The sequence below is a fragment of the Leiobunum rupestre genome, chromosome 7 (assembly GCF_980474605.1).
Source record: "Leiobunum rupestre chromosome 7, qqLeiRupe1.1.hap1, whole genome shotgun sequence".
NCBI lineage: Eukaryota > Metazoa > Arthropoda > Arachnida > Opiliones > Sclerosomatidae > Leiobunum > Leiobunum rupestre.
The window spans coordinates 57,569,063-57,591,361 of NC_143390.1; the positions used below are offsets into that span (position 1 = coordinate 57,569,063).

Below are 22,299 nucleotides of genomic sequence, written 5' to 3' on the forward strand. Positions count from 1 at the left end.
TGCAAACGTTTTTACTAGAGACAATCGTAGGGGAGGCGAAAGGGTCTTCGTTAAAAAAATATACAAAAACATTTAGCATAGATCAAATGGTTGGGGGGCATAAATTTGGCCGCCTTATGAGCCGAACCTGCAGGCAACAATAATGCTACATTCTTTATCTTTTAGTGCAAATATGAACTATATTGATATTATTGTGACCGTACTTTTGTCAAAAATTACCCACAAATTTACTTAATAGAGTTGCCAGCAGCCAACTGAACTTGCCTAAAAAACATTTTTAAGCCATTGAAAATACCTTATGATTTCTATATTGAAAACCAACCAAAATGTCCACCTTAAACTAACAGATTATTCTGACAATTAAGTTTGGTTTAATTCAGAAAATTCTTGTTATTAAAATAAATCAAATATTATTTAATTAATTAGTTAGATTTAAATAAATTATTTACTTATATTACGTAAGTACAGCCGACTTAACTGCCATCCAATAAAAATTGAGTTTTACGTATGGCAACCCTGTTAACGGTTTTTATCCGGAATTCAAATTTCTAACGGCGCAAAAAGCTCTCCTCAGTTCCTGGTATTCTCTAAATATTTTAATATGGTTTACACGTAATAAGAAATTTGTTAGTACAAGAATTCCATTTTTTGGTATTTTAAGTTTATTTCCTGCCCGGTGATTCAGTTCCTTATTACCGAAAACCGGAAAGGTACTTAAATGTAAGCTCAAGTTGCTCAACACTAATTATGCAAAGGTTTAATACGCAAAATAAGCCGTGCTGCCGTTAAAGATTTCCTGGATTTATTACTGGGAATGTATGTTTTTCAGTGACCAAGTTGATTGCGCCCGTCAGTAGCTTGCCGCTTCGTCCAAATTTTTTGTTTCATTGAAATTTGGCAAACAAAATGGTGAGTGGAAGATCTTTCTATCTATTTTAGAATCTATCTATTTTAGAATCTATCTATTTTAGAATTATTTGTATTATACTATGAAAATCAACCGCTACTTAATTCTAGTGTCTAATTTTCATGAGCAAAATGTTTCCAATTGATATATTAAAGTGAAATTTAAGTCTGCTAAGGGTTGTATAATGAGGATGATTGTTGAAAATTATTAAAAATATCAAATAAAATATAGTATTACATGTTTGATGATTTTGATCCAAGGGGAAATTCCATGGAAAATTGTTAATTTTTAGGGACTGAAGAAAAATAAGATTTTAGACCAATGTGGCAAATAATTTATAATACTTTTTTTACTCGAGAAACTCATGAAAATTGTAATTTTACCAGAGTATAAAGGTATTATTGGGCTAAGTAACATTCGAACATTACTGCACTAAAATATCGAGTTTTTAACTTGTAAAAATACTAATTTTTAGCTTTTTTACATGCGATATTTCGTTATTAGCAGCTATTAGCCATTTTTACTATATTTTGCACTATTTTTTACTGGCCCAGACTTCTGTAGAAAAAACTAGCCTCTTGGTATCATTGGTTAAATTTATTATAAAATATGAGTTGAATAGACCCATATATGATGTTTTTCATTTGTGACATTCAAGTAATTTCTTTCAAAACAGCAGGGGTTAGTCAAGTTTTCAAAAGTACAGTTTTCCCAATTGATATTTTAAGGTGAAATTTAGAGCTTTGAAGGGGTTAGATAATGAGTTTGGTCAGTTAAATTTATTATAAAATATTAGTTAAATGGATTAACCCATATTTGATGTTTTTGATTTGCGACATTCAAGTAATTTCTTTCAAAACAGAAGGGGCTAGTCTACTTTTCAAAAGTATAGTTTTCCCAATTGATATTTTAAGGTGAAATTTAGAGCTTTGAAGGGGTTAGATAATGAGTTTGGTCAGTTAAATTTATTATAAAATATTAGTTAAATGGATTAACCCATATTTGATGTTTTTGATCTGCGACATTCAAGTAATTTCTTTCAAAACAGAAGGGGCTAGTCTACTTTTCAAAAGTATAGTTTTCCCAATTGATATTTTAAGGTGATATTTAAAGCTTTGAAGTGGTTAGATAATGAGGTTGGTCAGTTAAACTGGGCTGGTCATAACAAAATGGGTTTTAAAACCCTACTTCTGAAAGATGTTCTTATTGGTAATTTTAATCAACTGTATTTCTTAGATTAAATATTTTTGCAAGTAAATTTTTTGTTTTATAGCTGCAGTACGGTCAAACGAGTGATTTAACAAAGCGGATCAGTTTGTAATTGCAGCTGCGATTAAAATATTCCAAGACTCGTTTGAAGAGCCGAAAACAGCTTTCTAGTACCCCCGTGAGCTCTACAGTAACTTCAGAATCATCTTTGACTGAATCGAAAGAACCAACAGATCCTACTGAAAATGTAGCAAAGACAGCTAATGCTGAAGCTCTCAAGCTCTTCTTAAACATGGGCTAGATAAAACCAGGCTTATTGCAAGATTCTTGTTTTGGTAATGTGTTTTTTTTATATTTAATTAGGCGTACAAGACTATCGCTAATAATTTTAGTAGTTTTATTAAATCATACCAAAACTTTTTGAAACACCACGTGAATGGACTATTTCTAAGTAGTTTTTTTTTAAAAGTTTGTTTTAATAGATAATTGTTTTGAGAATATTTGTTCTGCAAAAATATATTTTTTTTTAAGAAATTCAAAATTTGATCTCAACTAGCTAATCGTTTAGTTTTTTTTTTGCATTTAGACTAACGATTCCATTTATCTAAGATTGATTTTGGTAAAGTGTTTTATTATGGTTAAAATGTGCATGCTGTGATAACGAGTACCATATTGACCTCAACCTAGAAATAAGTTTTGTCGACTAAATAGAAACTACCTCGTTTTAAAAGTAATAAAAAGTAACCTGATATTAAAATCTTAATAAAAAGGATCTGATACTTAAATAAACAAATAAGTAGCTAATGTTAAAAGAGACAAGGTACCTGATGTAAAAATAGACACAATGTACCTGATGTAAATTGAAACAAAAGTGCCTTCTATAAAATACGCCTAGTGTTAAAATTAAGTAATCATTTGATTTTATTAACTAGCATTTGATGTTAAATCCTACCACAGGGTCAACTGTGGTTAAGTGAAATAACTTAAGCAAAAAAATATTTTGTATGGTTTTTTTATTGTGTTTAAAAGCCGTTAAAATAAAATATCGTCGCTATTCTGTGAGTGTGACGTTTCTTCAACCGTTTTAAACATTTTTTTATTGCCAGACATTTTCAACGGATTCATAACGTTTTTGTTTAAATTGGTATCACGTTACAAAAACGTTTTAATAGAGACGTTCTAAAGACGTTAAAATTAATATCGTGGATATTTGGTGAGTATAAAGTTGTTCATAACGTTTTTTCACCCGTTTTATCTGTCGTTTTATTGCCGGACATTGTTGAGGATTTCATAACGTTTTTTTAACAACAAGTTTGTAACCGTTTTACAACCGTTAATCAACGAAATTTTGCTACACGGGACTAGACTGGGGGCCTACCAGACCCATTTTTATATTACATCGTTGGGACATCTGGAACCGTACCTAGTGATATCGTAACTAGTAAAATTTTGCCTAGTGAAACGGAAGTTACGGAACCAAAAAATCATGGCGAATTTCTCAAACGAAAGCTCGTAAATGCAACCCGAGATCACAAATTATTTTCTCTAATATCTCCCTACAAAACTATAATTTATCTCTTAGATAGTATGTATGTTTTCGTCGCCCAAGGTCCCTATTTTCACCCCTAAAATGCGTTTTAAATACAGCGAAAATACCTAACCGAAAAACATCATATCTTTCTAAAATTTTGTTATTTTGAGATACCTCGGAAATGGGTTAAGAACGGCTAAAATTGTTTAATTTGAGAAACGGTTAAAAAGGTTTAGGAAACGGCTAATGGACCCAACCCAAACTGACCATATTTGACCGTCTTGACAACTCCCCGAGCCACTCCCAGTTCAAACTAGCCATTTTGGTACATTTCGTGTATTCCCATCGCAAACTGTCCATTTTTGCCCATTGTGGACGCTCCCAACCCAAACTGACCATGTTTGACCATCTTGACCACTACCGGTTCACACTGTCCGGTATGGTCCATTTTAACCAATTTTATCTTTTAATGACCACTTTTAACCATGTATGGCATGGGCCTGACAAAAGTCCAATTTTCAAATTTTTCATACCCATGAAATTAGCATGTAAAATTCCATAGGAAATTACAGGCTCTACCAAGCTCAAAATTTCAAAAGGTCATAAAACTGTGCTCAAAAAACCGACCGGCTGATACCTTCCTGGGGCATGGTCTAGATGATCCCATACCTTTTTCTCGGATCCCAGACTTACAGTCAGTAAATAAAAATAGTCTAAATAGGATAATGGCACTTACTTGGCTTTCCTCGAGGCTTTCGTCTCCAGACATTATTAAAAATTTATTTCACACTATGGATGCTACTCAAAGTACTCCAAACGGATCAAGCTAGCGGGTCATAATTATTATAGCAATGACTAGCCCTCGGACTAACCCAAGTGAATTCAAGACAAAGGGACTATCGAGCGTCCTTCTTTTCCCGCCAAACTGTAAGGGAAAAGCTTGCGACGTGCGGCTCAATTTTACCAGATTTTGGGTTCATACGCTGTATGGCACCGCCATCTGTTAACGTAATAATTGCGGAAGAGTGCACAACGTTGTCGCTACAGCGCCAGAAGAATGTAGATGTGAGATTTATCGGACTTCACTAAGTTTAGACGGGACTACGTGGGAATACGAGGAGATTTTTAAGACTTCACTCTATTTTTATAAGAATTAGCAGAGACTTCGTCGGACTTCAGTTTAGTTTTACCATTTTTTAGGATTTCACGATACTTCAGGTAGTTTTACAAGAAATTCACAGACTTCATTTGGGAATTCAAAATTTCTAAGACTTCATGAAATAAGTGAGATTTCAGAAGACTTCAGAGAATATTTTTGAGACTTCATAAGAGAGTTCAGAAATTTTGTACACCAGATTTCACGAGTGGTTAGCCCCTCGGCATATGAATCCGTTAACACTCACCGTCACACGGTGGTTTTGCCAACCCTTCGAGAAACTGCGTACGCAGTGATTACACTATGCACCGAAAATGCGAACGCGTTCGCAGGCCTGACAGACAGACCCACAGGCCCACTCCTACTTTGTCCCCTCGGAGAGGTAAAAATTGAGATAATTAATTAAACAGGGTACTTAATATATATTATAAACTAAATCCCTGCCTTCAGCAATGTTAAAATTAAGAGCCCTTAGCATCTGGAGATAATTGGTGTCTTTTTCCTCGTTTATTACCGTGTTACAATACCCTCGGAACCGACCCCACCCGCATTTTTCTCAGAAACTTTGCCGAACTAAACCAGTAATATTCCCTCAACTCACAGCGATCCCATGGAACCTTTGTCATGTTAGTGGGCCTTTAGCCCACTATCAGGCAACCCGAATCTAACAAAAAGCGCACATTTTCCAAGGCCAGGTCATAGGTCAAAAGTGTGCCTGGACATTTTCGCTTGACAACAAAATAAATATAACCTCGTGATTTTCTGGCATCTTCTCCCCCACAAACACTGAGACCCCCGCAATCACGCGGAACCAACCCCAAGGGACCTTTCGCGGGTCGGACAACGTCATACTTCCCATGACAAGACACGAGTCTTAGGTGCACCAATGACTCAAATGAAATGGGAGGTCACTAATCGCTTTTTATTTTCAACTCTGCCCTGGAATCCCTTAACAAAACCAAGAGACAGAGCCCCAAAAAGGGAGAATTCTGATTCTGGACAGAACTTGAGAGAAGTCTGCTTTTGGGAGACCTCAACTTGTACCAGGAAGGAAGGAAGTCCGTCTTCATTACCGGGAGAACTCTGTTTCCCGGGCGAGAGAAAGGCCATGTCGAGATAAATATAGAATAATGCGCGATGAAGTCGCGCTTAAATATTAATTAACCCTCAATGCAGCCCTCATGACCGAAACAACCCTCACTGACTGCCTAGATGACCTACATCCCGGACATTCCGACCGGAAGAGTATAAGCCGAGCAGTAATGAATCCGGGAAGCGTAATGCCCTCAACACCCTCAAATCACCTGTTGATCACCCAAAATCTAGCCGTTCCGAGAGAAGAAAACCAGATGACCGAGACCGATTCCCTCGCCTAACCAGATGTTTTAGACTGAAACCCGAAGTACCTACGTCACTTGTAAGAAGTTCGTCGTCGTCATCCGGACATCCCTACCGTAATCCGGCTCGTTAGTTACCGTAATCCGGGCATCCCTGCCGTAAGCGAGACGAACGGACAGTTTGGAACTGTCACCGCGAAACAAGAAGTCCCCCGTCGAGTCCCTCCAAGAAAACGCGTGGGCGTGTGTCTTGCGTAATTCGGAACCTCGTAATCCGGAAGCTCCCGTAAATCGAAGAGCAGCCACGAATCAAGTGATAAGTAGAAATTTATCATAACCCCCCCCCCCCCCCTTGTAGAGTACCCAGGGTCGAAATACGAAATAGCCGGTGAAAACGTAGATAATTATTTTTGGAAAGAAGGCTTAATCCCTCGCTATTGTTCGAGAAAAAGGTTTAAAACAGTTCCCCTCGAGGTTGAGAGTTCATTCTGCTTCTTGAATTTATGTAGTTTGGACGATATTTTTTCGTTAGCATTGTACCCTCGTTGTAGCCATTTTTGTTTTGTTTGTTTTTCAGTTAACGGTGCCATTGTTTAAATGTCGAATCTCAAAGTGTAGTATCTCAATTGTAGTGTTTATTATTTAGTGTAAGTGTATATGAAAAAGATAAAAGAACCATAATAGAGATGGCCTAACCATCACTAGAAGCAAAGTAAAATTAAACAGCCAGTTCTCCCCGCAATTTGTTCATTTTTGTATTTAGTGTTTTATAAAAATCAGTGTCAAATAAAGATTTTGCGATTGATTAACGACAAAGGGTTTCCATTCTGAATTCGAATCTCCCCCCATTTTTCTTTTATTTCTTTTCCCCGTATGTAACCCCCTCTCTCAGATTTAATTCACACCACGAAATGCCACGACTCGCATTTTGTCGCCATCTTCCCCCCGCCTTGGTGAATTAATATCTTTGAGTAAGGGCTAGGAATACTTCTGTCAGTTAACCATCACATGACAAAGTCCTTAAAATTCCTTAAAAACGTTATACAACGTTTTTGAAAAACAATTAACTTATCAACAGCCCACAGATCTAAAATGGACCACCAAAATTCCCGCAATGAGAAATTACCTACAATCGGGCAACGATGGTTTGAGTTGGTTTTAGTTTTATTTTACGTTTCTAGAAACTTCCAAAATGCACCAAGGCTAAATATAAATAATCAAGCCAAAAAGGGACCCAATTGCTGATTGTGTACAGGTACAGTCATCCGCTTCAGAAAGGGAACTGAATGCAGGTACCCTATTTTTAGCAATTGCACCGCCACACCACGCGTCATGATTTGCAAATTTCAAATTTACATCAGGTTCTCCTTTGATGGACTTGAACCTCAATCATAACGAAAAACCCGGCAGTTATTCGACGAGTTTTCAAACTATTCGAAATTTCCAAATATTTCAACCCTTCTTATCGAATAATCGACTATTCGATCAGGAAAATATAATATTTTCAGGTTCTATTCTATTCGACGAATCGAATATTCGATTAGATATTCGATCGAATTATTTGGTGTAACCAAATATTGGGCACACCTCTATAAGTTACTTTAAAATAAATTACTCTTAACAAAATTTTATAAAATAAATTATTCTAACAAAATTACTATAAAATAAATTACTCTAACAAAATTACTATAAAATAAATTACTCTAACAAAATTACTATAAAATAAATTACTCTACCATAATTACTTTAAAATAATTAAAATAGATATACTAAAAAAATAATAAAAAAAATATACTATAAAATAAAAAAAATATACTATCAAAATTATATCATTCGAAAAAAAGGACCATATACTTTTTCCAAAATTTAAATTTTTTAAGGTATGGCGCACGAAAAAGTGAGGAGTAACACCATTTTAATAATATATATTTTTTTAATACAAATAACTATGTTTCCCAGCCAAAAATACGTACAATATTTATTCCACTCATAGTTTTCAACACGTACGAAACTAAGCTACCCAATATCAGTAGAACTTGGGTACGTTCAGCGGACCTCACCGGTGAGTCCGGTCTCAGCGGTTTCATACTGAAAAAACCCTAACCGTGGCGTTTAATGTTCTCGTTAAAGTTAAATTTACTAGGGAGAGTCCTTTTAGATTTTAGAATCGCTAGCGACTGAAAAACCAACGATTCTCATATAGAGACTGTTACTGGATTAAAATAAAGACGGGTTAAACAACAACAATTTATTTTAGAGAAGCAAAAATTCGTAAAGTTACAAAATAATAAGGAGATCTGTTCTCGACCAGTCTCACATTTCAACTGCCCGCTATTCCTTTTTTACAGCGCCACTTTCTCCAACTGGAGGCAAGTTTTTGAACATGGTGGCCGGGAACAGAACCGAGGAGGATCCCATTGTCCCTCTCTCTTTTATCGAGGCGATTTTTCGGTATTTCCTCAAAGAGCCCGCGTGTCATAAATGGGCTTGGTGCATGCTGCTCTGGGCCCAAGTTTACTTTAATGAGTGCAACTGCACTCGGGACAATAGCAATCCTCGATCGTTCCCCATCCGCCACCACTCTATTTTATGACTCTTGGCTTTTTAGGCCAAGGGCCTATTTTACAATATTTTGTCATGGAAACATTTTAGACCAAATTATTATTAGTTTTTCCTAGCATTACTATACTTAAAATTTTGTCCTACATTAAGTTTTACCTAAAATTAAATTCAATTAGAATTACAAACCCAGAGTTTTAACACTCCCCACCGTAACACGCCAGTGTTACACAATAGTTATTAAGTTCAAATTACTGAAATATAAATGTCCAATAAAGAATTCAAATTAGAATTGTTCACAGAGATAATTTAAATCAAGAATAACAAAAAAAATGAAATTTTTCTTTCCTACGATACATCATACCAGTTATACATAAATAACAACACTATACGCTAATACAACATTAGCATGTACATTAATAAAAAACAATTCAATGAAAGTTTTACAACCAACACCAAAGTATTTACAACCTCATTTTCTTATTACTTAGTAACCTCCAATTTATAAAGCAGTTGGATTGGTCGCCTGATTTCGCTGCCGGTTGACATTCGTACCCAACACGATCTAATACATCCCTCACGAGTCTCGCGACCTTCAACAAGTTTAGTCACCAGCCCCAGTTTCCACATTTGACACGGTAATTAATTTGTCATCTTGTACTATCATTACGTCCCCGACCTTTATTTTTACATCACGTTTAGCTAAGCTACTGTAATGGGCGTTGGGCAGCTCCAACAGGTATTCGTGACGCCAACGGTTCCAAAGTCTGGTCATCAGCGCGTCTCGATGTTTAACTCGTATAAGCATCTTTTTTCCGCTGTTATTGTTAGCTGCAACGGCATCATCCTTTCCCTGTGGGGGTAAACAGGTCCCCCTTTTTCCAAGAATAAAGTGTGAGGGGGTCAGGGGTTCTGGCTCTTGAGCGTCATTAAAAACGTATGTTATCGGTCTCGCGTTAATCACGGCTTCGGTCTCCGTGAGCAGGGTCTCCAGTTCTGGATAAGTGAGGGAAGCTTTACCGAGAACCTTTTTAAGGGTCGTTTTCGTTGATCTCACCATTCTCTCCCAGTAGCCTCCCCACCAACTGGCTCTTTCCGCAATAAACTTCCACTCTACTCCCTTATTTCCAAAAAACTGCTTAACTTCGTCGCTGTTAAGATTTCGCCACATTAGCTGTAGATCTTTGCTCGCGCGTTTAAATGTTTTTGCGTTGTCGCTAACAATTAGGTTAGGGATTCCACGCCGTGATACCATTCTGCGAAAGGCTAGTAAGAATTCGTTAGCTGACAACAACGGTATCAGTTCCAGATGAATCGCGCGCGTCACAGCGCATGTAAATAAACAAATGTAAGATTTAACTGGACCTCCTGGTGATTTCACGAATACGGGTCCGGCGAAGTCTACGCCGACAACTGTAAACGGTGGCGATTCCGTTATTCTTTCGCGAGGTAATTGACCCCTGGTTGCGTCACACGGCTTTGCTGTAAATTTTTTACATATTAGACAGTCTTTTACTATTTTTCGCGCTAATTGGCGGCCAGCGGTGACCCAATATATCTCTCTGACCTGAGTTATGGTCGCCTGAATACCACCATGCATTATTTCTTCGTGGCTTCTTCTCATTAATAATTCCGCAATCCTTTGCTTTTGGTTAATAATTATCGGGTATTTCTGACTATAGCTAAATTCTGACTCGCCTAATCTACTTCCAACGCAAAGTATTCCCTGATCATTTAACTTGGGTTTCAACGTCATAATACTTGATTGTTTAGATAGCTTCCGATTTCCCCTTAAACTCTCTGTTTCTTCCTTGAAATCCTCTTTTTGTATATCTCTAATCCATTTTTCCTCCGCCCTGGCTATTTCTTCGGCGGTAACTGGGCCCTCGCGTCGATCTATTTTTCTAGTCCTTTCGGTAAATCTAGTCATCAGAGCCGTTATTCTAAAAACCTTTGTTATACTGCTGTATTTCTTTAGGTCTATAATATTCTGAATTCCCGTTGGTGCGTCCAACGTCACTGCCATCACTGTTTTTCGACGCTCCACCTCTACTTCTTCATTACATAATTTGGAGTTTTCGGTAGGCCATTGATGTTCGTTTTGACGCAACCAAGCTGGGCCTACTAACCACTTTCCCTTGATTACGTCCTTCACCCTAGCTCCTCTGGTCGGTATGTCCGCCGGATTTTCTAGCCCTGGGACGTGTCGCCAACAAGAAGGATCTACGAATTTCTGAATTTCGGACACTCGATTTTGAACGAAAGGTTTCCAATTATTTATTTTGATCCAATACAAAGCAATTTGCGAATCGGTCCACATTTTTATCTCGACACCGTTTTTCCCGAAAACTGGTTCAACCGCGTTAACTAGACGAGCTACTAAGATGCAACCCATTAGCTCTAATCTCGGTAATGTCAGTGTCTGGGGTTTCAAGGGAGCTACTCTGCATTTAGACGTTACGAGAGAGACGCCTATCCTTCCATCTTTGGTTTGGTAGCGCGCGTAAACAACGGCGGCATACGCCTTTACGCTGGCATCAGTGAAACAGTGAATTTGAATGTTCGATTCCTTTTCGCCTTGCCCATAATAGAATCTAGGGATCCTGAATTTACTTAAATGGGTCATCTCAGCGCACCACTGACTAAACTCTTCGCTCATTTACCTGGAATTTTGTCGTCCCAATCTAATTTATCTGTCATCGCCCATAAAGCTTGAAATATAAATTTTTCTCTGACTGTGTAAGGAGACAAAAATCCCATCGGATCAAATACCTGAGACACTGCGCTTAGGATGAATCTTTTTGTAGCGGGTGCGTCTTGTAATATTTCCATTAATTTTGATAGGTCAAAAGTAAATACATCGGCTTCCGGATTCCAAAGTAGCCCTAAGACTTTCTGACTAGGATTGACCTCTCTATCAAACCTAACTGCTACCCCAGTGTCGTTATCTTCCCCTCCTATCTTCTTCATCAATTCGGGCGAGTTAGAGTTCCATTTTCTAAGCCGCATGTTAGCTTCTCCCATAATTTCCGACGCTCTTTTTGCTAAGTCGTAGGCTGACTGTACATCTTTCGCACCCGTTGCGAGGTCGTCCACGTAAAAATCATTTTTTTAATATGTCTGATATTTCCGGATCGCTGTCTTTATATTTATCAGCGTGGGTTATGATTGTCGCCGCGAGAAGAAACGGGCTGCATGTTGAGCCAAAGGGTACTCGCTGCATGCACAGCACCGTGTAATCGTTAGGAATAATTTTACCGTTATTATCTTCCTTAACCCACAAAAAACGAACACTGTCTCTGTCTTCCCTCTCCAACGCAACCTGAAGGAAGGCCTTCTCTATATCGGCCGTTATCGCTATTTTGTGGTGTCTGAATCTTAGTAGCAGTTGTAGCATGTCTTGGTACAGGTTTGGGCCTCTAGCTACGCATTCGTTAAGAGAAGGAGTCCCGTAGGCGTGACTAGTTCCATCTAAAACCACCCGCAATTTAGTGGTAGAACTGTTTTCCCTTTTTACCGCTTGGTGGGGCTGATAAAAGGTTCCCGCGGGGCGAATGTGAGGTTCCTGAACTACCGCTGCTATTCCATTTTGTAATTTTTCATTTATAACCCTTTTATAATCCGAATAGAAAACTGGATCCCTCATAAACTTCCTGACTAAACTTCCCATTCTTTTAGTCGCTACCCCGAAGTTATCCGCCAAATCTTCTTTACTCCTAATCCACGGCAAGCTCACACTATATCTACCATCTTCAAATTTCAATTTATCCCTAAAATTTTTAAAAACTTGATGCCCTTCGAAATCTTCTTCTTCTTTGGGGTTAATTCCTAAACTTTCCAACTCCCAAAAGGACTGTAATCTTTTATTTATTTTATCCAATCCGATATTCATAACTGTTACGCCAAAACTCCCAAATTCCGAATTACTGGGGTCCGGCGTGGGCCCCTGAAGAGCCCAACCTCATTGAGTCTCAATAGCCACCATTGATATTCCAAATCTTTTAATTTGCCCTCTAACTATCTCCCAATAATAATCAGCTCCTACAAGGAGTCCAATGCTCGAACACGTTAATGTTTGGTAGCTAGCCTCGTCCGCCATCTGTAAACCTTGCTCTTCCATTATTTTTTCAATATTTCCACAATTGATAGTAGTAACTGTATTACATAAGTAGGGTACCTCGATAGCGATTATTTCAATTTTTGTTTCGGGGAAGCTAGTATTTTCCAAAATTAATTTAACTTTTCTTCTCTCTACCCGCTCTGGGTTTTCATTCCCAAAATTGTGGATTGTCCCCCATTGCCTGCCCACCTCGGAGAGCCCTAAACTACGGGATATCTCTTCCTTCACGAACGTAGCCTGGCTGCCCCCGTCCAAAAGACAGCGGATCTCTTCTTTTCTCTCATCCGTGGGGTTTTTCGCAATAGCTCTCGCTGTTTGCAAAAGTATAGTCTTATCTTTCCCTATTGTCCCGACTACTCCGACGGTCTTAGGCTCCGTGTGCTCTGTCTGTTTATATTGCGTATTTGTCGCTCCATTTTTAAAAGTATCTACTGATTTCTTATTCGCATCGTTCCGTTCGCAAAGCGCGGTACTATGCCCGCGACGACAAATTTTACAAGTATTGTATTGAGCTTGGCAATTTCTGGAGTCATGATTGAATTTTAAACAGATAAAACAACGGCGGGCTTCCTTAACTATGTTCCACTTCTCGTCTAACGTATATTTGGTGCAAGACGTTGACGCGTGCGACGGCCCTTTACAAAATACGCAGTAAACGGCTTTAGCTACTACGTTGTTCGATAGCGCTGCCGCGCTCATATGACCATTCTTGGGTCTGGTGTCGTACCGGCTGTATCTATTAAAATTATCTACGCGTTTCGGTGGATCGGGTTGTTTAGTTTCACGCCTTTGTGGTTGGTATACTTCTCCGAGCATTTTACAAGTTTCCCTGATTTCAATTTGTTTACGCAAAAAGCTAATTAGTCCGTCCAAATCCCACTCGGCCGATGCCCCTCTATATTCCGTATATTTTAGTCGAATGTCTGGTGGCAGACACCCTATTAGCTTAGGGCAAAGGAATGTACCATTAACAGCGGTATCGATGCCAAGAGCGCGCAAACTCCTAATGTTTACTTTGCACGTGTCGTATAAATTGCGAAGGGCGACCAAATCCGAAGAACTGCTTACGGGTTCTAATTTTAATAATTTTTTCATATGGGCATACCCGAAAATATCATCTCGCCCAAACCTTCTCTTTAACAAATCAATTGCTTCGTCATAATTTTCATTTGAGGGTTTCATTCCTCCTAATACCTTTAAGGCATCCCCTTCTAACAATGTCTTAAGATAACTAAATTTGGGTGGGGTGCATTTGGCCGACTCCGCATTTGGCCGACTCCTCATTTGACCGACTTTTCATTTGGCCGACTGCTCATATGTCCGAATGCCCATTTGGCCGACAGCTCATTTGGTCGACTTTTCGGTCGGCCAAATGAGCAGACCATATGGCCGACTACTCATTAGGCCGACTACTCTTTTGGCCGACTACTCTTTTAGCTGAAATTCTGGTCGGCCAAATGAGCAGCTCGTTTGACCGACTGCTCATTTGTCCGACTACTCATTTGACCGACTGCTCGTTTGACCGACTGCTCGTTTGGCCGACTGCTCGTTTGGCCGACTGCTCGTTTGGCCGACTACTCATTTGACCGACTGCTCATTTGGCCGACTGCTCATTTGAACGACTGCTCATTTGACCGACTGCTCATTTCACTGACTCTTATACTATAGCCTGTCCTTATCTATGTCTTTAGTGTTAGGTTGACTTATAGAACGGGCAATGTATTCTAAGCATTGGCGCCTGACGGCGCCGCGCACTCGCTTCGCTCGAGCGCTGGGGGGCCGGACCGGCGCCCCCCCCAGCCCCGTTCTTTATAACCAAGCTGGGCCTTCTAAAACGCGACCTAGAGGACAGTACCTAGCCAAACGCACCTAGTATCGTCTAAATGACATATGAGCAGTCGGCGAAATGAGTAGTCGGCCAAATGAGTAGTCGGCCAAATGAGTAGTCGGCCAAATGAGTAGTCGGCCAAACGAGTAGTCGGCCAAACGAGCAGTCGGCCAAACGAGCAGTCGGCTAAATGAGTAGTCGGAAAAATGAGCAGTCGGTCTAATGCACTGTCCATTTGGCCGACTGCCCATTTGGCCGAATTCTCAGTCGGCCAAATGGACAGTCGGTCAAATGAGCAGTCCATTTGGCCGACTGTCCATATGACCGACTTCTCAGTCGGACAAATGTGCAGTCGGCCAAATGGACAGTCGGCGTAACGTGTATTTTGTGGTCGGCCAAATGAGAAGTCGGCCAAACGAAACTCTCCCCTAAATTTTTGTACCTTAGAAAGATTTTTCTCACCGACCGTAGATTCGAATAAACTGTAAAATCCATTCCACTCGGTCTCGTCGCCGCTAAACTTCGGCAAGACCAGCGGCGGAAGTCTCGTATCCTCTTGTCCTTTCGCGCAGTTTCCTCCCCCACACGAAGTTCTGGAGTTATTTGCTCTTGTTGCTGCTTGTGCCCTTTGTTCCAATTCCTTGATTCTCCTGGACGCTCTATTCTTCGCCAACATTATTTTGTTTTGGTATTCGTCTTTCTTGGTGAGCTCTTCATCTATGGCTGCGTCACTATCCGTAAATTTTAAAATCTTCTCGTCCAAGGGTAGTAATTCTTCCTCCTTTCTCGATATTAGCGTTAGCTTGTCTTCAAAGTCCGCTATTGGAGTACTAGCTTCCCCCAATAGCACGTCGAAACCGGTCTACCGTTGGAATTTCTGGCTATTTTATTTATTTTTAATTTAGTTTATTACTCGAAGATCTATTTGATCCGAGTTTCGCGTTGCTCGAAGACCTATCGGTACGAGTTATTAGTAAGTTTTTAATTTTCTTCAAATTTGTTTAGGATTTAGCTATATTATCCCTTTTAATTATGGACTTATCTACTTTTTCGCGTATTTTATCATCCTAATTGATTAACTAAGTTACTAGCTGCAGTCCGTATTGTTCCGCGAATTTTCACTTCTCTCGCCCGTTCTCGATCCGTCATTTTTAAATATACAGGCTGCCCAAACAATTCTAGATCTCCGTCACTTTCCGTTTTTTATACTATTTATTATTCCGTTATAAATTTATCCGATACCGACGTCCAATTTTTGGCAACTGCGCGGAAGTCCAAAAACCCGCTTTTCCGTTTCCAAGTTCGATTTACCTAGTTCGTTAGTCCGCTATGATTCCCGGGTTCGGCACCATGAAAAAACCCTAACCGTGGCGTTTAATTTTCTCGTTAAAGTTAAATTTACTAGGGAGAGTCCTTTTAGATTTTAGAATCGCTAGCGACTGAAAAACCAACGATTCTCATATAGAGACTGTTACTGGATTAAAATAAAGACGGGTTAAACAACAACAATTTATTTTAGAGAAGCAAAAATTCGTAAAGTTACAAAATAATAAGGAGATCTGTTCTCGACCAGTCTCACATTTCAACTGCCCGCTATTCCTTTTTTACAGCGCCACTTTCTCCAACTGGAGGCAAGTTTTTGAACATGGTGGCCGGGAACAGAACCGAGGAGGATCCCATTGTCCCTCTCTCTTTTATCGAGGCGATTTTTCGGTATTTCCTCAAAGAGCCCGCGTGTCATAAATGGGCTTGGTGCTGCTCTGGGCCCAAGTTTACTTTAATGAGTAAAACTGCACTCGGGACAATAGCAATCCTCGATCGTTCCCCATCCGCCACCACTCTATTTTATGACTCTTGGCTTTTTAGGCCAAAGGGCCTATTTTACAATATTTTGTCATTTTAGACCAAATTATTATTAGTTTTTCCTAGCATTACTATACTTTAAATTTTGTCCTACATTAAGTTTTACCTAAAATTAAATTCAATTAGAATTACAAACCCAGAGTTTTAACACATACTGAACGCGATTTTTATTTTTACCGGTGACAGAAACTGACGTCACAACACTCAGCGGTGAGCCATTTTGATCGGTTTTTTGGTCTTGTGACGTGTTATAAGTCATAAACACATGGTTGGAGTTGGATGTTCCAGAAAAGTTAGTAGAAATCGCATTGTGCGATAAAGATAACGAAACATATTTAATTGCTGTCCGACAAGTAGACCACGACAGAATAATAAGAGGTATGGTATATTTAATTTATTTTATTAAATTTGTTCATAAAGTTGTTTAAAAAAATCATGGGACAATTTTCAAACTGAGCTTCTTAAGAAGCTAGAAACCAAAAACGAAGTATTGACAAAACTTGTTGATTCTTTAATCAATATGTAAATACAAAGGCTACATGTAATTAAATGACTTAACATTTACTGCTCGACTATTTCTCTTTGCAGCCTAAGCCTATCTGTAATAGCTTTTCGTTTATTTTTAGCCACATCAGCTTCTCCTACAATTTCAGCTGTGGCTGGGCAAATATTTATATCGCCAATGTAATCTTCTATGTCACTATTGCCGTCAATTAGTAAAATAAAGTTGTGTAATATACACTCACACACAATGACCTCAGAAATCTGAGCTATCTAAGACCTGTCTAAGTATTTAAGTCGACGGAATCTTCATTTCAAAAGAGCGAAACTGCGTTCGATCATTTGTAAGGAGCGCGTGGGCTTGAGATCAGCATGCTGAAACTTAGGGTGAACGATAACATAAAGTCACGCCTCCTGCTCAAACGTGCTTTGCTATTGGACGAGACGGGTTCGGAGTCGTCGAGGAATTATCGGCTCGTGTATTGACGTTTATAAACCTGGGTTTGGCTTTATGTTTTGGCCAAGAAAACATTTATTCCAACAGGTTATTTAATCAAGGTAAGCGTTTTATTATTTTAATGTAGCGAAACGGAACTTCAGCACTTTCGAAGTGAAAGCGTTTATAGCTAGTAGAAACCAAGGTTTGGAGAGGAATTAGGGCTGCAGGTAACCTTGGGACTTTTCTAGTTTCTTAATAGTGCAAATCTGCCTCAAATGTATTATAGATAAAACAGGGTACCCGACGACAAAATATTTTTGTTTCGACAATACTATTTCCAATTCCCAATTTTTCGTGGAAAAAGTACCCGACGGCGAAATCTCCTGTATTTCCTATATTTTATTAGGTAATATTTAATTTATATTTTGCAATAGGTACGATTGTATTACCTCCGCTGAGGTTCGTAGAGGTCGCTGGACAGGGGTGTTCCCTACGGGATCGGGCCGATTTTAAACTATTTTCATGTTTTGCAATTTTGATATTCAATTGGCAAATCAATAGAACCTCCGGGAGTAGTAACCATTGTACCGAGATTTTAAGGAAAGAGAGTCTTAGCGAGAATTGAAAACAATGTATGCATGATAAAACTTGGTGACGGGTATGCTATTTCCATCTTTATTAGCGTCACTGTGAAGAAATGATGTAATAAAAATAACCCAAGTGTAGCATTTAAGGGACTTATGTAACATTGGCAATAACGAATGTTTTAAAATACATAGAAGTGAACGCTACATATGTAATGGGCCTTTTTCATAGAGCCCCATACACAAATTTTCGTCTGCTAAGCAGACGCTTTTTTATTATAACAAATCGTTTGCTTAGTAGGCGAAAATGTTGCATTGGCCGTTACGTAGCTCTCATGTCGACTGTAAAGCCTCATTATTAATAAAATAATCTTCGGCAATTAAGGGGTTCAGCACTTAACCAGAAACAGCACCGTAGCTACAGGGGGATCATTTGTGTGCCCCTCCTGAGCCGAAATCTTGGCTACGTCACTGTTTAGAAAGCAACAGGTATTTTAAGCAAGGTTAAGCGTAGGTCACTTACAGGTTTCTTATCACTTATAGAATCATCTCAGTTCCATGAGCTTGAAGTCGATTGCCATGTCAGGTAACAACGAAGAATGGAATACGGTAGTGATCACTCCGGATGGAGGACACGATTTTAGACTGAAAGTGAAGTTCAGGAACTTCCTGGACCACGTCTGTTCAAATGACAAATGCATCGAAACACCGAAAATTGAATGCAGCACTCATTGTGGCGAAAAAATCGTTATGCGTTTATACCCTCGCGAAGAGAAATACGTATTCATTTCTGCCTTCCTTCAAGTCGTGGACATTCCCAAAGAATTAGAATGCGTCTCAGCGTTTGCCCAGTTCTCTATAATGGGTAGAGCTGGCAATTTATTGGTAAACCATCGCGTCGACGCCACTGCTGAAAAATTGTTACAAATAAATGGTTTCGGAGATCCTTATCTGATCGAGAGGAGCACCATTGAAGATGAAAAAGATTTATACTTGCCAATGGGCCACTTGACCCTTCTGTGTACCGGTAAAGTGTTTCACGCGCAACCTTCCATTACTGTGAAAACGGTACAGGGTCCGGCCAGTGTCGTTGACTCGAATGAATGTTCGCCCGTGCTTAGAAGGTTGTTCGATGAAGGCCTCTATTCGGACGTGGTGTTGAAATCGGGTGCTACTGAATTGAAGTGTCATAAAAACGTCCTAGCGGCCAGTTGCTCGTACTTCAACGCCATGTTTCAACACGAAATGAAGGAAAACTTGGACAACATGGTCGATTTGAGCAAAGAAATGGACGCTGACACCCTCAAAGGTTTGCTGGAATACCTGTACTTGGGGAGGATGGATTCTGTGGGTTTGTGTCAGACGTACCAGAATCTGCTCCGTATCGCGGATATGTATGACATCGAGGCTCTACGACGACACTGCGAAGACTCGCTTGTCAAATTGACGGACTCGAAGAACGCCACCGAATTGTTCATTTTTGCCGAGACCCACGCTGCCAAGAAACTGAAAAGAACCGCCGCCTTAGTGTTTCTTAATAACTTGGATTAACAATAATTATAATTGTTTTTTTTTTTCATTTCTTGTGCTTAAATTTCTGGTAGCTCTTCTCCTTGCATCACATGACACCGCCGTAACTTAGTTATTACCTATTTAACAAAATAATACAAACCCCATTCCTTTACTTTACGACATTCTCATCAAAAATTGCTTTTGAAATTGTCAAACTATGGTTTTGGATAGAGGTCGGGGATGGTTAACTTTTATTCAATAGATAAAGCTCTCAAAATTATTCGTAAAACGTTTTGATCAAGTAATTTATATTTCTGAATTATCCGATTAATTTTTTGATAAATTGGTAAAATTAAACGGAAAAACGAAGTTTTTTTCGATAAAAAGCTCAAATTTTCCCAATAATACATGTTTTTTAATCATTTTCCGAAATATTAACCGGAAAATTTCTTTGTTTACATTTTTTTCCCGAAAAAAATCAATTTAATCATGGATAATGATTAACCGTCCCCGACCTCTAGTTTTGGATTGTTTGTCAAATTGTATGGTTTTGGATTGTTTGTCAAACTTAACGTTTATTAAAACATTAACTAGATTATTCAGAACAAATCACGTCTTAGTTTATTCTCCAAAATAGATACTATTAAAAAAAACCAATGGCAGGGAAACTTGTCCAAAAATGACTTACACGTAAATCGTGACATTCACAAGGGTTTCTTCGGCTGTGAAAAATATAATGGTACACTAAATAATTCGATAGAATACCAAATTGAATAGACCTTCAAAATGTTATCTAATATTCGTTTTTCTAGATCGAATAGACGAATATTCTAAAAGTGTAGTAGAAATTATTGTACGGAGTACTTAGAGCTCACTTTTCCCTCCGCCTGAAAAACCCGCTGAATTTTATAGAATGCTTTTCGATGCTACCCGAAACGGGGGAATCCGCGACACGTCAACTTAACGTGAGGACAATCGGGACTGATCCTCGAATTGAAACTCGTTATTTTTGCCGGTGATTATAAAATCAACCACACGCCCGATTTTACTTTTGAGACCCGATTTGGATTCCTTGCATTTCGGAGCATCTCCTTTGATATACACTTTTTACTAATTAATTAGTTAACATCGTCCAAAAGGAAGTATTTGAAACATCGAAAATTACGAAGAGAGCGGGCGCTGCTTGGTAGCCGGCTAGTGGCCGCGTTTGTCTCCATCTCTTCGGGCACGGGTTTAAAAGGTAGGCACCCTTGACGTAGGTGACAATCAAGAGATTGTGAGCTCGAATCCTACCTTTATGAAAAAAAAATTAGTAAGGTTGTTTTACTTTTTTGCGATAGTACTAACCTTTGAATTTTATATACTTCTTTAAAACACATTTGAAAGTATGTATTTTGTTTAGAAAACATTTTTCATATAGTTTTGACCTCGACTTCGACACGGTGCAGTACAATTTCGAAAATTGACGGTTAATGCACCCTCTACTTGGAGTTTCGGAATTAATTTTTTTACGTTGGTATTATTCTTTAAATTTTCATTTATTTCTTTATAACACATTAGAGAGTAGTATGGTATTTTCTTAGATTTTTAGTGTGTGTTTTGTATTTTCTTAGTTTTGACCTCAACTTGACAATGCGCGAAAAAAAATAAGGTGTGGCGGTTAATGCGCCATAATAATAATAATAATAATTAGCTATTCTAATACCCAAGGCACCACCTTAGGCCCAAGTCATCTAGCGACTTATAATGCCTTTAAACAGGTGGACGGGATACAATGCGAAGGAGGGTGGTGGCAAGCCCTTCATGCCACGCGAGCCAACAGCTCCCTACACTAACTATTACCGTTAACCTCGACAAGTTTTTATGGAAGGGGAAACCGAAGAACTCGGGGGAAAACCGAATGAATGGTTTCAGAATTTATGTTTTCTTTTTTAAATCTTGTTGGGATGGTTTTGGTTTCAGACTGTCTGTCAATCAGGAAAATGGCTGTTGTTATTTGGAGAGAACAAATCATAAACTTCTCATAAATGGGCATATATTGTAATAGTCCAAGATCCCATGAGAAAATAAGCATGTGATAAGGTACACGGTGGGTCAATATATTTTTTAATTAGGTTAGTGATTTGTAACTAAGAACTGTTTGTCTAACGGGCCAAAGTGGGGGCTTTCCGGAAATAAGAACCACGTGACGTCACATCCGGTGACCTTGAAAATTGAAAGGACCTGATATTGGTATCATTCGATTGGTCTCAACGTGCTCTTACCCAATATCGCTAATTTAACAATCAAATAAGAACCAAGAGGCGTATAAGATTAAAAAACTAATTTTGAGCCCCTCCCAAATTTACATGTATAAGACAAAGTCCCCTAGGAGGGGTCATACAACCACCGTGTCTGTCTGTGGGTCTGTCTGTCAGGCCTGCGAACGCGTTCGCATTTTCGGTGCAAAGTGTAATCACTGCGTTCGCAGTTTCTCAAAGGGTTGGCAAAACCACCGTGCGACGGTGAGCGTTAACGGATGCATTTGCGGTTTGGTTTGGATGGTGTTTTTTCGCTCACCGTCGTGACGGTTTGGTGTATTACGTTTTTGTAATGTTTATGCGTAGGTTGTGAGTGTTGAATTTGTTGTGTTCTGATGATTATGCATGTTGAGTCTGTTGTGTCTATATGGGCGTTTTCTCTCCAACTTCTTCTTAATGACTTTGGGACGGACCGAGTGCTGAGTGTAATGCTACCTCTCAACGTCCAATGGC

General features: G+C 39.0%; 5 protein-coding genes across 6 annotated transcripts; 1 reads left to right on the forward strand and 4 right to left on the reverse strand.

The window, feature by feature from the left end:
* Window positions 1–9,303: 9,303 nt before the first annotated feature.
* LOC149937559 (uncharacterized) lies at window positions 9,304–11,358 on the reverse strand. The gene has a single exon (XM_090153835.1). It carries the CDS (start codon window positions 11,356–11,358, stop codon window positions 9,304–9,306), a length of 2,055 nt encoding a protein of 684 aa, XP_090009961.1.
* LOC149937560 (uncharacterized) lies at window positions 11,355–11,708 on the reverse strand. The gene has a single exon (XM_090153836.1). It carries the CDS (start codon window positions 11,706–11,708, stop codon window positions 11,355–11,357), a length of 354 nt encoding a protein of 117 aa, XP_090009962.1.
* A 94-nt stretch (window positions 11,709–11,802) lies between these two features.
* On the reverse strand, window positions 11,803–12,591 carry LOC149937561 (uncharacterized). Its single transcript, XM_090153837.1, has one exon. It carries the CDS (start codon window positions 12,589–12,591, stop codon window positions 11,803–11,805), a length of 789 nt encoding a protein of 262 aa, XP_090009963.1.
* Window positions 12,592–12,660: 69 nt separating this feature from the next.
* Window positions 12,661–14,001, reverse strand: LOC149937562 (uncharacterized). The gene has a single exon (XM_090153838.1). It carries the CDS (start codon window positions 13,999–14,001, stop codon window positions 12,661–12,663), a length of 1,341 nt encoding a protein of 446 aa, XP_090009964.1.
* A 3,385-nt stretch (window positions 14,002–17,386) lies between these two features.
* Window positions 17,387–19,803, forward strand: LOC149937563 (speckle-type POZ protein B-like). 2 transcript variants are annotated; one of them, XM_090181665.1, is made up of 2 exons: window positions 17,387–17,569; window positions 18,589–19,803. In XM_090181665.1, the coding sequence occupies exon 2, from the start codon at window positions 18,593–18,595 to the stop codon at window positions 19,583–19,585; it is 993 nt and encodes a 330-aa protein (XP_090037791.1). In that variant the 5' UTR covers window positions 17,387–17,569; window positions 18,589–18,592; the 3' UTR covers window positions 19,586–19,803. The 2 variants fall into 2 exon arrangements, with proteins under 2 accessions (XP_090037791.1, XP_090037790.1); XM_090181664.1 differs by having other exon boundaries at window positions 18,578–19,802.
* Window positions 19,804–22,299: the final 2,496 nt, after the last annotated feature.

Bases quoted from the DNA above. Each gene is read 5' to 3' on its own strand.
- LOC149937559 (XM_090153835.1), bottom strand. From the start codon at position 11,358: ATGAGCGAAGAGTTTAGTCAGTGGTGCGCTGAGATGACCCATTTAAGT.
- LOC149937560 (XM_090153836.1), bottom strand. From the start codon at position 11,708: ATGCGGCTTAGAAAATGGAACTCTAACTCGCCCGAATTGATGAAGAAG.
- LOC149937561 (XM_090153837.1), bottom strand. From the start codon at position 12,591: ATGAATATCGGATTGGATAAAATAAATAAAAGATTACAGTCCTTTTGG.
- LOC149937562 (XM_090153838.1), bottom strand. From the start codon at position 14,001: ATGAAACCCTCAAATGAAAATTATGACGAAGCAATTGATTTGTTAAAG.
- LOC149937563 (XM_090181665.1), top strand. From the start codon at position 18,593: ATGAGCTTGAAGTCGATTGCCATGTCAGGTAACAACGAAGAATGGAAT.